The 16,440-nt window shown below is 35.7% G+C and overlaps 1 protein-coding gene across 4 annotated transcripts in view; it reads right to left on the reverse strand.

Moving 5' to 3' along the window:
• CFAP20DC (CFAP20 domain containing) overlaps positions 1–16,440 on the reverse strand; it is an 83,979-nt gene that overhangs the window by 19,068 nt on the left and 48,471 nt on the right. For 3 of the 4 annotated variants that reach the window (XM_009493535.1, XM_075714410.1, XM_075714411.1), the window contains 3 exons: positions 15,531–15,944; positions 7,440–7,643; positions 1,263–1,324 (listed from right to left, as the gene is read on the reverse strand). In XM_009493535.1, the coding sequence (XP_009491810.1) occupies positions 1,263–1,324; positions 7,440–7,643; positions 15,531–15,944 (680 nt within the window). Of the gene's footprint in view, positions 1–1,262; positions 1,325–6,414; positions 6,417–7,439; positions 7,644–15,530; positions 15,945–16,440 lie in introns of all 4 variants that reach the window. The other variant, XM_075714412.1, reaches the window with a different exon arrangement.

The raw sequence follows: 16,440 nt of genomic DNA on the forward strand, positions 1-16,440 counted from the left end.
TGTAGCCAAGTGTCTCAGTCCACTTCAGCCATTGTAACAATTCGTAAGGACAGAGATAGTTTCTTTGATAACCAGCACCCAAGGCAGAGAGGTTTTCTAGACCAACATAAGCACTTTGATTTACATGTGAAAGGGAACAGGAATCCAGGATTATACTTTAACTCCAGTAATATATTGTGTGCACTAGGAAACATATGGCTGCATGTTGTAACTGATGTGTCTGGGTGAACTTGCACAGCAAGTTTCATAGTGTTCACTTCATAAAATCTAACAAGAAGATAAAAATGTGGATGGCAAGTGAGACAAGTGACTAAAGACATCTGTGTGAGGAGAAATGCATATTATCCTGCACAACAGACTAGCAGTGCACTATCATAAAACATTTCAGACTGTTGATAAAGAAGTTGTATCTGAAATGTCCTCTCCTCCTATCCCTCCCAACACACACACATTGTCCAGTTAAAACTTGGACAAGCAAAAGCCACATTAATCACACCAAGTGAAAATGAAACAGGACTACTTTTTAAAATCAGTATGCCTCTTGTTCAGGCTGTTAAAAAATTGACAAAGTGATGTTGGGGTTTCACAGGTACAAGGCAGTTCTGAAACTGAACAATTAATTTTGATTGTCTCAGTTTGATTATTTCCCCCTAGCCACCCTCTCCCCTTGTCTTCAAATCCCCATCTCACCTTATATTAAAGTCACAGGGTTTTGTTGCTGATTCAAAACAAAACAGATCAAGCTAAAAACCTGACAGCCAAAGTATAGGGTAGACAGGATCTCTTTGAACTATCCCACAGCGTTGTAACACCCTCTCCTGACTGGGCTATCTATTGAAAAGTCCTATCTAAATAAGTAACATTAAAATCTTTTGTAACAAATGGATTCCCTGATACCTACAGTCACATACAGAATTCTAGTTCTAAGCCTTCAAAGCAGAGAGGGAGAGAGGGAGAAAGAAATAGGTGTATGTATGTCAGACGAGGAAGATTTGCTGAATCACGCATCAAAGCAGGTGTAAGAGCAAGGCCTATGTCAGTTACTTTAAATACACAGTGGTACATCCAAAACATGCAGAATTCAGTTCTGCATTCCAGGACAATGCAGACAAACTGCAGAGACTAAAACGAGCAATAGTAAAGCCCTCTGAGAGGAGGTTGCAATTGAAGAGAGATTTAAGATTAAATCAAAGAATGTCACATTTAATATTCAGAACACTCTAACTGAATCCTTACTGCCTAGGCTATAAATGGAATCTTACCGTGGGTTGGAATGAGAAAGTGGGCTCATTTCTTTCTGATAGTGATGCTCCTGACTGATGGGCTATGGAAAACAAAAAACAATAGTGAGAAAATAACTTTGCAAATATTCTTTCAGAATGTTTAGAAGTATGTAAGAGATCTTTTATGAGCACACACATTTGCAGCTTCTGGTATTAGAATTTTACAGTCTTTTTTCTTATCTGTGAAATTTAAAAGGGATATTCAGATCCTAACTGTGCAAAAGTACAACTTAACACATGATTCTCATCTGGGTGGAAATACATATGAATTAAGGAGTCAACCACATGGTCATTTCTCTACTGCCAGTGTGGGGACAGAGTCAGGAAACAGAGAGGGAAGGGTGGCAAAGTCTTGTCTGATACAAAAGTCTGGACTGTATGTGTATAGGAAGCATAGTGCAGGGATTCTTAGTTGGATCTGTGCAGAACCAACCATTCTTAAGACTAGCGAACACTAAGCCAGAGCTAATAGGGCTGGCAGACACAGTTCCTCTCTCATCAGAAGCATCATCAACAGCAATCTTACCAGTCCCAAATGAAGTCTGCTGAAGCACGAATGCTTCTCTATGGCACTGCTGATTTGAAACCTGGATTAAGCTGTTCATGAATAGCTAACAGTGGACTGTATGAATACTCATACAAAATATGATAATTTTCCACAGTCTTCAGATCTTACCTACCCATGGTAAGAATGCGCCCCAAAGGTTTTAAACTACATTTGGTTTATGGCATTAGAACAGTTATTTGCAACAAAGATCAGTATTCACAAACTGGTATAAAAATTCAAGAATTTTAAAATTCAGAAATAATTTTCTCTCAGTATATATGTAGTGCTTCCAGAGGAGACCACCCTTGCCATCATCACAAACCTCAAAAGCAGTTCTAAAAAATCACTGAAGCAAATGCAAAAGAAGTGAAAATACAAGCATACATTAACAATACTTAGTACATGAAATGCTAAAAATAAATACTAAGCATTGTGAAAGTAATTGTTTTTTTTATAGAAATCAATATAAAAACAAGTATGTTCTCATGGTTTCAGGAAGTAGGGAGGGATTTTGCAAAATATATGTTCAGGATGAATGACATCCTAATTACTGCCAAATATGAGTCACTGCCTGGTGGTGGATAGTGCAATTCCCAAATGATGGCTAGTGAAAGACTGAGGATGAGACAGAAAGTGAATTAGTCAGTCTGTGAACCAGAATATCTGTCTAAATAATTTTTAGTCTCATTTCATAGTAAAGAATAGTCTGCCTCAGTTTTGCAATTTAACTTGATGTGAACAGATCCCTCCAGGGGTTGTCAAACTGAGCTCTCTGTTGGAATAATTCTGGGTTTAAATATCACTCCTCTTGTCTGTCAGACTTCAGCTCTGCCAGGCCATTTTTGTGTTAAGTGGCTTTCTTTTCTGAATCATTACAAAGGAGGCCATAAGACCTTCCACAAATTAGGTATGAACCTGGAAGTACCTTTTCAGATATTTTGCAGATCGAGGCCTATGTGACTGAATTTATATTTAGGAAGTTGCTTGGGGAACAAGTAATCTTTCTTCTCTGTGAGTACTCGTTACTCGAAAGACAGGCCTTAGTGGTGAGCATATGCTGGAGTCTGCTAATGGACCATTATATCACTACAAGCTTCTAGGATGTATCAGTGAGCAATCTAGGAGAATATTCCTTCTCCTTTGCATTTGTGACTGAGAATCAGGGACCATATGAAAGAAGATATCCTGAATTCTCTTATATATGATCTTGCTCCAGAATGTCTGTGTTTTATCTGAAGTGGTGCCTGAAGTGTGGAAACAGCTATCCAAGAATGGGCCAATTTCCTGACAGGGCAGGAAGGTCTTACTGGATCTCTAGAACAAAGCAAGAAATATTCTGTAAGCTTTGCCACTTTTCTTGAATAATGTATGTATGTGTGGGTATAAGCTTCACATTATACTCTGCAATATACAGAACTGTGTCTTTCATATTGTTGCAAAGCTAATATGGAATTTCATAGACCTTAAGATTTAAGAAAACATTCAGGTAAGACACAGTCAAATAAAGTATTTTGAAATATTTAGTTCCACATACACATGTTATTGATTTGGAACTGTGCCCCACACACATTTTACAAGGGTTTACAATTCTCCTTTGAAGTAAATCTATTTTAAAATAGAAGTTTTTCATATTTATAACTGATAGCTATGCTGGGTAATGTATACTATTCAAAGCTATTTTATTCCTTTTTGTCTGTCATAGTTTACAGCAGCTGCTAAACAACTTACATTTCAACTATTCCTCCTGACAGCATACATTCAGTTCTTGGTAAACTATCAGAGGTTACAAAATACAGTTTTAGTATATCTGTTTTATAGTTGTTTAAGGACATCTGTTCTAACTGCAACTTAGCAATATGATGGATCTATGTGCCTTTACATTCAGAAGGGTTTCTGAGTTTCATTAGAGTCAGTAACATGAGAATTTTCAATGAATCTGGAAATCAGACTAACAATGGCAAGTGATGGAAAAAATAAACTCACTAAAAAATGTGGGTTTTATATATGAAATATTACTTTGAAACATAAGTTCACTATCTAACATGATTATATCCTGCCCTGTCTTGCAAAACATCATAGGTATTTCAAAATGAAAGATACAAAAAAGCTGCCTTCTGGTGGTGCTGTTGCCATAGATTCCACTAAGGGACAAAAATGTATAAAATGAATGAAAATTTGGAATAAAAATACTCCTTACTTATCTTTGAAGAACATAAGCAATAGATACTACTGATTTAAATAATCAGAAAGATACAACCTGGAAACACATGTAAGCATAAAAGTCTAATCATGACAAGAATTTCAAGCTGTCCTTAATTTCTCAAACTACAATACTATGATTACTTCTACTTCTTTTCTATATACTGTGCTACTAAAATAATTTGCCTAGGCAACTGGAAGATGGCTACAGATATATACAAACTTTTCTGCGGTTTGTACATCTGATTTTGGAAGGATTGATCATTTGCAAATTCTCTTGACTCAACTCAGGTGATAGTGGTACTGAAGATCAGTGACAGAAACAAATTTGCTTTTATTCTACACATATTTTTTTACATACTCTATATAAGTAATAACTATATATATAGGGAACACTTATTGGTAAAAACAGGAAGCTGACGAAATGATGGACTTTACTCATTTTAGGTCTTACACCACGATCATGTATGGCAGAAGACTGAAATCCAGGAGGAACAACCTTCGAACGTGTTCTAATCACTCCAGCTAGGATGCATTTTGATCTTGCAGTCATGTCAACCACCTATGCATACACTAACACATGTACTGCCCATGTGAATGCTATGTGTGGGGATGCACTGAAAACAGCTATATGAAATCAGCTGACAGACTCATAGATTTGAAAGCCAGAGGGAACAATTAGATCAACTCATGACCATATGTATATGACAGGCTATTAAACTGTAGATCACCAATAAAAAACACTGAACAATATCAGATCTAGAACTGAATGAACTGTGAAGTGGGTCCCTCTGAATATACGCTACTCACAGATAATTCCCTGCTGACTGCTTTTGATATTTGTTAGTTGACCAGTTCTAAATTCACTCAAGGTGTGCTTTATCAATATTGTACGCTGCTCATTTTTAAACAAATATTTACAATGGTCTTAGCATGTTACATCTCAGCAGTTCCCTTATCAATTATAACTTTATCAAGAAAATTAGATTTTTTTGAACAGGACCATATTTTCTATAAAACTATCTTGACTATCATTAACCGTATTACCACCCTTTAGATCTCTGTTAACTGAATCCCACACCAGATATTTCACTGGTTATCAGACTAACTGGCCTACATTAACTTTTTCATTTCAGCTACCCATTTGAACACTGGCACAGCATCACTACTCTCAAAGTCTTCTGAAACGTTGTAAGCATATCAAAATACACTAAAATGTAACACCAGCATATCAAAAATGCCCCCAATTATTCTTTTAAAAGCTTCTGTGTTAGACAACTTGGGATGATTAAATCATCACCTTCCCTAATCAATGCTGTTTATAACCTTAGATACTAAACGTCTAGAAAATGACTATCACCCTCACATGACTACTTGCATTTTTCCAAATATTGGAACAGAATTACATCAAGCAGTGTTAAAACACACAAGTCCATACTCCAAAAACTTGTAGCTATCTCAGAAAGGAAAATGGAATCAGTAGATACTGTGGACTAAGTGACATTGTGCTGGTACAGAGAGTCTCTTTGCGTAAAGGCAGAGGTATATGGATAGGGAAGACTGTGGAAGCTGAATTTCAGCAGTCTTTGTTGTAGCAAGGGACTAAGTGCTTAGTCCTTATCTGAGAAAGATTAGGTTTGCTTTCTAAATTATCTCTTCCTGGAAATGAGGTTCTTGCCATTAAATCTTAAAACCTCAATGCCCACCTTGCAAAATTCAGAGGAGAAACCTGGCAAGGCTGTATGTGTAAGACATCAACACTTCAGTCAACTGAATGACATTTGAAAAACTTCTCTCTCAAAGACAAATATGTTGCCTTTTACACTTGATTTATGTAGGGAAAGATGGCCACGCAGGACTATTATGAAAAACTACAGCTATATTAAATTACAATTTAAATGACTAACCTGTTATATCTAAACACTTTTTTAGACTGATGCTATTAGTCTGAAGCTACAGAAGCTGATCAAGGCAGTAAGATCAAAGAACTGTCTTTGTAATCACATTGTGCTTCACTGAATACTGGTGCAGTACATTTTACTTTAAAAGTTCATTTTGTTTTAGTCATGTAATTTGTATTAACCAAACCTGATGTGTCTAGATATCCTTATCAATTTTCTTATAATTAAACTACTCAAAAATTAATGAGACTGCTATTCTCTTTATTTAATTGAGTTCCATTTGTCCAGTCTTGCAGATTTATACCATGTTTGAGTCTATTTAGTGAGTACTGAGAAAACGCATTGGAAATATGATGAAATCAACTAAGTGTGTAATGTTGACATATCTCAAATAGTTAAAACCAACTCATGTTTCTCTGATATCCTGCAAAACATTACTCTGTAAACCAAGTTCTTATTTGTACAATTACCCACTTATTGATACATCTCTTCTCATTTGAAACCTTCATTTACCAGTGTACTACAAAGTTCCAACGCTGTGTTGATCATTCACTACGGAAGATTGCTACTACAGGCCTCTATTTGGGCCCTATAGATCCCCGGAGGTAATCTGCACCTAGCATTTTACAGCATTTACTCTACAATAGTTTATATTGGGGCAACACAGCAGTGTTTACTCTTCTAATGTCGGATCTGCCTCTGAGAGTTGTGTTGTGTGCTCTACTTAAGCCACATTCATTGTTTATTCTTGTTTCACCTATAATAAAATAAGAACTACATTACTGAGATAAATGGAGTATGAGGTTATCTAGTTTTACAGCAGCTCCTGCAAGTACCTTTATATAGTTGGTGAAATGCTATTCTGTGATTTCATACATTCAATACTCTTCAGTGGACTGTAACAAATACTCCCCTCTGCTTCTTACAACAGTAGTCTGTCACATAGTGCAGCTGTGTGTGATTTTGTACCACTTTGTACCACGACAAATAAGGATACAAGGTGTAAAATAGAGCAGGATCACATACTAAGCGCTCAGAACTACTGCAGCTTTTTGCCACTGTTCTCCTGCTTCAGTCTTTAAACAGTTAGCTTTTCAGTAATGAGACTTTATCATTGTAAGAAGCAATTATTTTCCATTACTCACACTGTAATGCAGTTGCTGACTGGTATATCTGGGTTTCATTAATTTTGGAACTATTTTTAAGTACTATATCACACACCTGCAGGTTGTCAGCCACTATTGTGACAAGCTGTACAGCCTACATGATTATTCAGGATTCTAGGAAGGAATATATGTAATAGATTTGCTCTTTGTCCATGGTGGTTATACAGAACCTGATGGAATTGCATGTGTTTTGGTTGCGTGTTTTACTCAGTAAGTTCTAAGAAACATTTGGTAATGATACTTTAAATGTCAAAGCTACTCAAAGAAATTTTAATACTCAAGACCCCTGAGTCTCAGAAGTGACAGAAACTATATAGAGACAATACTGTGGCTTTAGACTTACTGGTGGGAAACAAGAGTTCCAGGTTGCTGTATCATCACTGCTTGTACTTATGCTAACATTGCAGTTGTCTATCTGTGATGCACTCAGCCCATGTGAGATCCCAATATCCCTTAATTCTTCATTTTGTTGCCTCTTCATGCTAGCCAGCATCTGTAGTTCAGATGAACTCAGTCTATTTGACTGGTAATTCTTCCAGTCATACTCCTGTGAAATAAAATGGAAAAGTCAGTATAGACAGGATCATGGAACAGAATATATGAATGAAACAGATAACTTGGAGAATCTCTTGGGGAATCTTCAAGAGGCTACGATACTAAAAGAGAAACAAAATGTTTACTAGAAAAGATTAGTTAACAGATTTCTGTTCAGCTATGAAGATCAAGCATATTTACACATAATTACAGGAAGGAAGAACAACACAAACACTGTTACGGACTGCAGTTTGGATCCAGGGTGTTTGGTGAAGTTGCTGTTCCACTGCAATTAAAAACAGAAGATAAAAGCAGGCTTTCAGAAGTTAAAAAATGCAGCAGCTAAAATTGCTTAAGCATTAAATGCAAATCTTGAAATAAACCAAATCACACAGTTATAGTATCATAAACACCATCAACATAACATTTAGTTATTTGTCAAGCACAGCATAAAATTTCTCTGGAAAGCTACACGTCAGCACTAAATTTTAAAAATTATTTTGGTAACTTGCTAGCATATACTTTTAAAAATAAACATCACTATTTTCATTTTTCTTTATACTCATGGTTGAATTGTTAATGTAACTATAATTGTCATATCAAACTTGATCCACAGGCCAGAAGCTGAAAACATGTATTAACTATTTGTACTTATGGCTCACTCAAAAACTCATGATAAGATTGTTTAAGCTCACCCAACCTGCTGTGGCATCTTCTTTGTTTAAAGAATTCCTTCAAGAAAAACTTTCCCTTTTTTAAAGGGTCCACATAAATTGCTGTTTCACAAAGGAACAGGTCTAACACTTGAGGCCGCTAGTTTTGGTTCTGAATGGAATTACAGAGCATTTCTGCTTCAAAAGTGAATCCAAGTAGTGACCAGAACTTCAGAGGATTTAAATCACTGGAATATGGCCAGTGGGCTCCAAGACACCACATAACAGTAACCCAAAGAGGGACAGTGCTTTGATTCTATTGAAGAGAACAGGGCTTTTAGACCAGGAGTTTATCGTGTTCCTGGCAGAAGAGGCAATCTCACAGTCTGTTTTGCTGTGGGGAACCGAGGACCTCAAGAACACAAGCAGGTCAGCAGTACTAGTGATATGAACATTGCTAGCTTTTCCTGCTATGAAATCCAGTGCGTAATGTTTCAGTGTGTCTTCCAGGGGTACAAAAGTCACACACTGGAATTACTACTACCACCTCCTCTGCTTTCTTCCTATGTATACAAGACACATATCTAAGTCCATGTGGATTATAATCATGAATTGGTCACACCTGAGACAGACGAAAACTTGAACTGCAGCTCTATCTTAGTGAGAGAAACAGTACAGCAACGTTCAATACCTTCAGGCTACGACATCACACAAACACAACATTTGCTTTTAAAAACCCTCATGAATATATGCAAGTGATTAATAAAATATTCTACGGGTTCGATTACTCCGCTCCACAGAGGTATGATGTATACAGCCCACAAATGATGTTACATGTTGGACATTGATTTCCTCATTTGAAGGAAACTGTGCAAACAGATATGTATATATCCTAGATTTTCATGTATATTGCTTAGTATTTCACATGCAAAGTGCTCACTTTCACCAGAAAGATTATATGACAACACTGCTGAAAAAGGAGGTTATTTTCAGTGACACACAGTAGTTTTTTTCTGTTTTAGGGAGTTCCATATACCTTAATAAAACTGTATTTTCTGGGAATCAGAAAAGCATTATTGTCCATCTGATACGCTTTCCTGCCAGCTTTTTTTGTTCTTGGGATCAGAGCAAAGCTAGAGAAGGAAGGCTACCACATTACTTATTTCCCCTCCAGAAGATTATCATAGATTCATTCACAGTGCTAAACTCAAAGTATAGGATGTGCAATACAATGCATATTGGAAGGCAATTCTGGACCAAGGACAGATGGAGAAACCTTTCCTTTTTAATAATACATGTAAAGGCATCATGCAATGAACCGAACCTTGATTTCAGCTCAAACGCTAGAATATTTTACCACGTATTTGCAAAAATAGTTTTAGAATAAAATAATGTAGCATAAAATAAATATGTAGCATATTTTTATTTCCTCATGGGTGCCATCAAAGAAATCAACAGTTATTATCTCAGTAGTATGTAAAATAATACTTCCTATTTTAATTCTAGTTAAGAAATTAAGTACCTCCATTCAGTAAAGATTGCTGCCCAACATTAAGTTTTTGGGAGTAGCAACTCTATCATGTATTTCTGCTGTTTCATTCTGATTACCATAATATTAGATTTCACTTAAAGACATCTATTGCAAATAACCGGTCAAAAAGAACATTAGCACTGAAATAACAAAGTAAACCACTTTTGGTGGGAAGTTTGCCTGCAAGCTGACAATCAGCAGGTAAATATATCACATAAAACAGGATTTATGACTGAAGGGTACTCACATGGAAACAGTTGTATGTGCAAATATGCAAATCTTTGTGAAAAAGACAATTAATTCTAAAGCCTATTGCAAACATTTTTGATTTTTTACTATGTATCTCAAATTCTTAAGTCAAATGTCTTTGTAAAGATTTTTCCTACGGAATCACCTCAAGCACTCAGAGGCTACTTTTTGGCACAGATAAATGAAGTCTGCCATTTTGTACAAGGTATAAGAAGATGACAGAAGCTGCTAGCACTGCTGCCACCCCTTTTTTACCTCTGGCATTTGAGGTTCAAGCTTCATTCCTTGAACAGTGTGATTATTACTACCATTTTTAATCCTAAACCAATACATTATGTTTTCTCTAGACCCTTACTGAACGTATGTTATTAGCTCAGTTACTATTAGTTACTTGTTCACTTCATAGGAAGCTTGCTGTGCTACGTCTGGGAAGTCTGCTTTGCTCTGATGTATTAGTATTCTACCAGACCTACAGCTGCTATAACTTCTATTGATCTTACTGAAGATGCTGATTTCTTGTTAATTTTCCTATATAGAAGCCTTCTGCATTTATTTGATTATTATAAGAGAAGCTTCAGCTTATCTTTCTTACCTCATGTAAGAAGCAATTGGCATGCTGTCATTACAATGACAGCATGAACTAGTGCTATGCAGAATAAAAGCACTAAGCATTGAAAGAACATTTTTCTCATTCTCTTTTCAACAAAAGCAAAACATTGCCCAACTCTGCTAGTCTTTTCCTTTACACCTATGAAGAAAGATGCATAGATTTTTGGAATTTTTACAAACCAATTTAAAACATTTATTGTTTTTTTTCTCCAGCTTATTTCAAATTGTCATTTTGTTTTCTTTTCTTGTAATGGTCTCACTCTAGAAATACCATACTCAGAAAGGAGAAGAGAGGTAATGACAATTTTTTGTGTTAAACATCCTGTACCATAAACTCCTTGTAATAAAGGAGAAATAGTTTGGACTATTTATTCTGTAGCTTCAGATGACTACTATAAAAAAACCTCTTCACAAATTTTATATTAGCCAATTTTCAAAGAGAGAATTTGAAAACTGAATTTGAGATTAAGTTCACTTTGTAATTTAGGAGAAACTCTTGATGTAAGAAGTAATTTTGCAATACTTGTAAATTTGTCTAAAATTAGTATTTCATTTAGTAATTAAAAGCTTATCTTGTCTTTTTGCATATCCTCCCCTTATGATAAAGTATTTTTATTATGTGCTTAAAACTTTTGCTAGATTGACAAAAGCTGTTGTTTAAAGGAAATTTTTCATATATAATGACATTTGCATTCTTCTAGGTTCAAATGATTTATTCAGAATTGTTTGAATGTAGTTATAAGTGTGGAAAACTTTCCCAGCTATCTCCATGATTGCAATATTACCTAGAGGGCTGTACTTCTTTCTTAATTGAAAATATCTGAATTAATAATAGAGAGCTCTATTAAAACATGAATAAAACATTGCAAGCAACCAGGTCCTTAAAGTGTATTAAGTAGTTAGCAAAGCGATTGCAGGAAGGGTTGGTTAAGCATTTTTTTCTTTACCAGTCCTCTGTATGAGCAGATTGGAAGAAACTCCTTCTCTGTAAACTCTCATTCTAATACCCTTTCATACGAAACTATCCTTTCATACATAATTCTTAAAACAATGAACAGAGTTTCAAAATGTAAATAAAAGAACTACATGCCCACAGCCAACAAAAAAAATCCAGTGCTGTATCACTGTAGTTAACAATATTATATGTGAGCACTTACTTTCTTGAAACTTCTGGGGACCTAGAATACTGGTTTCTTCCTGCAAAACTGCTCCAGCAGATACAAAAAAAGCTTTACATATGTATGTGGTCAGAAAAAGGCCATGTTCAAATAGCTTATTACACACTTTTAAAATTATTGGCAACATTCTTAATAAAAGTTAATAAAAAGATATATTTGACTTTATAAATGCTAGGTGAACATACTTTCTAATATAAACAACTACTGTTTAAAAGGCAGTCAGTGGCACTCAAATTTGGCTTTAAATTTTGACCGTGGCCTAGTATAAAAAGAAGTGTCAAAGAATTGCAAGGAAAGGCTTCTGGATGGCAAAATTTTATTACTTGATCAAATCAAGTATGAGAGCTAAAGCTGCCAGACACTTTCACCTTCTATCTTGTAGCAATAAAACGAAGTCTGTAACTACTGAGTTTCTATACATTGATAATAGTCTTTGTCCTTGCACAAGCAACAAATTACATGTGCAATACACTTACAGCTGCAAGTGCAGTATGGTAATGACCCTACTGTCTATTTTAGTAATCAACTATTTATCAAGCAGAGGAAAATGATAGCTGTTTTCCTTCATCTTTTAAAACAAAATATCACAAAAAAAGTTGTAAAATATAGCTAACACTTTAGAAACTTAATGGCAATCCACCTAGGTAGTCTATACTTAGTTACATAGTTATGTTCTACAGGACAAAGTTGATCACTGCATTAAACACTGATAAAATCTTTTAGGAAAGTAATCAACATATCATTTAATTTGTTACGGACAAATAGATTACAGTCATGATTAGTAATAAACATAGTTGAATTTTAAGTGGAACAATTTTCCAAAACTGAAACGAATCAGGAAACAAGGGAGGAATATATTTAATCATACAAATGTGAATAGTTACTGGAAACTAGAAAAAATAAATTCCTATAGATAAAACTAGGAGGGAAAGGGAATGTAAAATGTAAATAAATTTTGGTTTACACTTACAGACAGATACATGGATATTAACACATCTAAGAAACAGAGAATCAGATTATCAGTATCAACTGGGGTTTTCCTATCACTAAAAATTACAGAAACATTATCTTACTTCTTCCCAAATACAAAAGAACACATGCATTGCATTCTTCCACATTTTCTACATCACTAGTGGCAATTCTAGTGTCTTTTCCAGATAATAAATACATAGAGCATATGCTGCTATTGGTAGGATTTTCTCTGCTTTTTTAAAAATCTTTTTCTTTTTATTGTCTTTAAGATCACCAGCCACTGATATTTTTCATCACCATAAGGTCTCAGCACTGCTTCTGATTTTCATCTGCATTATTGTATTTCATTCCCCCTGCTTCCCCCTAATCTGCTTCCTTCCCAAAGGACACCAGTCTCCACACCCTTCATGGAAAAGCATGTTCTGTTTTTATCAGGAAAAGTGCAAGGCCTTTACACAATCCAGTAAGCTACTTGCAGAATACAGAGATTTCTAGAACCCTCAATCAGAAAGACTATCTCACAGGACTGAGAGAGAAATAAAACCCAACCCATACAACAGTACTAAAAGAGACTCATTTCACAAAAAAGCACTGAAGCATCAGTGGCATGGCAGTATGTAATTTCCCTACCAAAGATACACAGAAAAGCTGAACATATGCTTTCCTAGACACTATTCTTTAATCTGATGCCCAGTTTGGATTGCTCTTCCTAGCCCAATGCCCAGATTTCTATATCCACAATTAGCTGCAGTGTGGTCCATCCTCAGCAGCCATAGCAGCCAAAGTAGGTAGGTAGAACCATTCTGCAGAATGACCCTCCCTCAGCCGTAGCAGCCTTGTCCCATGCAAGTAGACACTCCTGCTTCCCCTTTCATAGATGCCGTCAAATCAGATAACTAAAATTAACTGTACCAACAAGTAACAAAATTGCTACAGACTAAAATTCCCATAGCAGAATGACAGCATATCCCCCTGACTGGAATGGTAACTGCGGTATCCTATAGCAAATGAGATCAGCTACAAGGACAGAAAACACAACAGTGATGGAAGACGTCCATTTCCTTCATGCAGATGAGGTATATGTCATGTTGCAAGATATTACTATAGATATTTTTTTCCAAAGGATACACAACTGCTTCATAGAGCCACAAAAAAGAGAAGCGTTTATTCTTCTGGTCCTCAGCAGTGTGCAATACCTGATTCAAGATACTACTATCCAAAAACCACTCTTACATTAATGATCACGCAGTAGCTAGATTCAACATCCTTGGGTAAAAATGACAAAATCACAAAACAGCAATCCTGGGACTAAACACCATAAAACTCCTTGACCTGTAGAAGAGACAATTGCAGGGGAATATGATATACAGCCATCAAATAGTAAGTGGCACAGGTAAGAACAATCATTAAAAAAAGATTATTCATTGTTTCTTATAGCAAACGCAAGACTGAGAAAGCACCAGTAAAGTGAGACAGAGACAGTGCATTCAAAACAAATAAAAGGAGATACATATTTTTTCCCACAGTAGCAGTTAAAACTCTGAAATTCACTGTCACAAGGCAAAGACCATATAGATACAAAAAGCAGCTACACAAATCTGTGGAAAAAATTCCACCACCGGTTATTTACCAAAAAGACAACGCTTTTCACTGAAGAAATTGCTAAGCTATGGACTGCTGCAAGGAAGTCTGCAGGGCATGCTGGCAAGGTATTGCTGGATGCTTGCTCCGTCTTTGCACTGTTTTTTTTCCTTAGCCATCTACGACTGCTGCTGGACGGAAGATGCTGGCTACGTAAGTCTTTGGTCTCATAGGGTATTAGCTGACATCTGAAAAAAAGATCTCCGAAGCCTGAGGAAGAAGTTTGGCCTGTTCCATTCTCAGATGCTCAGGAATAAATCTAATCTAGTCATAACACATTTAGAGAAGAGGTCACATGTTAAAAGATATGGATCTGCAGTAATTTTAAGCCCTGAAGAATTCTATCCAAAAACATGGAACAGTAACATACTGTCTCATTTGTGATTTACAGAATACACTTGATTCTTAAGGTCCAGTTCCTGATTCAAAGCACATCATTATAAGCTGAAAAGACAATTATTAGCTATTAGGAAATATTTAAGAACATAATTAGCTTCAGACAAACTTGTTCTTCGAATTACTGCATGTTTCCATAAGGAGAATCCAGGAAGAAAAAACTAGGAATAAAACAACGCTTTGGTGAATGTAACAGTTCCTTTAGTAGCCTGGCGATTTAGCCTATGACACAGTCTTACTGCTAGCCCTCAATCACGTAATTTATTATTTTTCAGGGCTGTCGCAGAGAGACTATGAAGTACCTAGATTAATGCTCTTTCTATGGCCACTCGTTAATATATCAATTCAAAGTCTGTCAATTTTCCTTTGCAATCTTTCAGGCCCAAACTACTTTCTAACTCACACATTTCCTAAATGTGAGTTGCTTAATGACACCTCTTTTTATCTATAAACCTCTGTGATTTCTGTTTTATTTAGAGTACTATTTTCTGTGCCACAAAAAAACTACAAAATCAACTTTCAACAGCCTGAGCTCAGTAAATACTGTTATGATGAAACCAGAATATATCTGGATGAAAGACGTATTATTTCTCACTTCATGCAAATGGGTATATCTAATATGGCTTCTCTACACAATCCAATAATATATATTCAAAATAAAAATCACTTACATAAGTCTGTGTCGTCAGACATGAATATTCCATTGAGATTTTCTTGAGAGACGTTTTACTGACGGATCTTTTTAATTGACCAGAAACTCCTTCATATCTTTCACTTTTTTCAGATCCATTTGGAATTACTTTAAAGGATTCAGATTTACTTCCAGTTGGAGAAAGAGAAAGGGTAGGCTTTAAGCTTCTCTGAGAGCTAACAGAATCTGTTTTTCTCACAGTGGGACTCTGTGGTTTTGATAAGATGGTCTCTTCAAGGTTATGTTTGCTGTGTCCCTTATTCTTCCAGTATTCATTTTGCCATGACATCCTCTTTAATGGGATCTCTTTAAAAACTGCTGAATCAGATGTTCCTTGCCTGCTGTGGCTGATCTCAAGGTTCTCAATACCCTGGATGAATTCACTGTTGTCATCCTAAATTTAGGAAACAAAGCAAGAGCGATTTCCTCTCATCATCACACAATACAGTTTTACATAACCTTAAAATTTCAAAATGCCCCTTTAATCTCTGCTGCCTAATTCCAAAATTGCAAGGATTTTGAAAACCAGCTGCTCTTCCTGACAACTACATTGAGTATACCATAAACATATTCTTACATCTCAAGTAGTGAAAAGCAGAAAGTAGAAAGAGGAGGAGAGGGAGGCAGGATCACAGTTTTCAAAATGTTGTCCTGAATTTAGAATGCTGGTAACCTTCCAAACCTGTGTGATACAAGATAATCATTATTTCAACAAAATTTATTACAACTGTAAACCAAAAGTAAGCAAAAAGTCCCCGACAATGATGTCTTTCCATTGAATTATTAATATTCCATATTTTCACATCACATCTTCAACTTAAACGTAGAAGGAGTAACTCCTGCTGAGATCACTTTGCTCACCTCTGGTAATATCATTGAATATCATATTC

The sequence above is a fragment of the Pelecanus crispus genome, chromosome 7 (genome assembly GCF_030463565.1).
Source record: "Pelecanus crispus isolate bPelCri1 chromosome 7, bPelCri1.pri, whole genome shotgun sequence".
Classification (NCBI taxonomy): domain Eukaryota; kingdom Metazoa; phylum Chordata; class Aves; order Pelecaniformes; family Pelecanidae; genus Pelecanus; species Pelecanus crispus.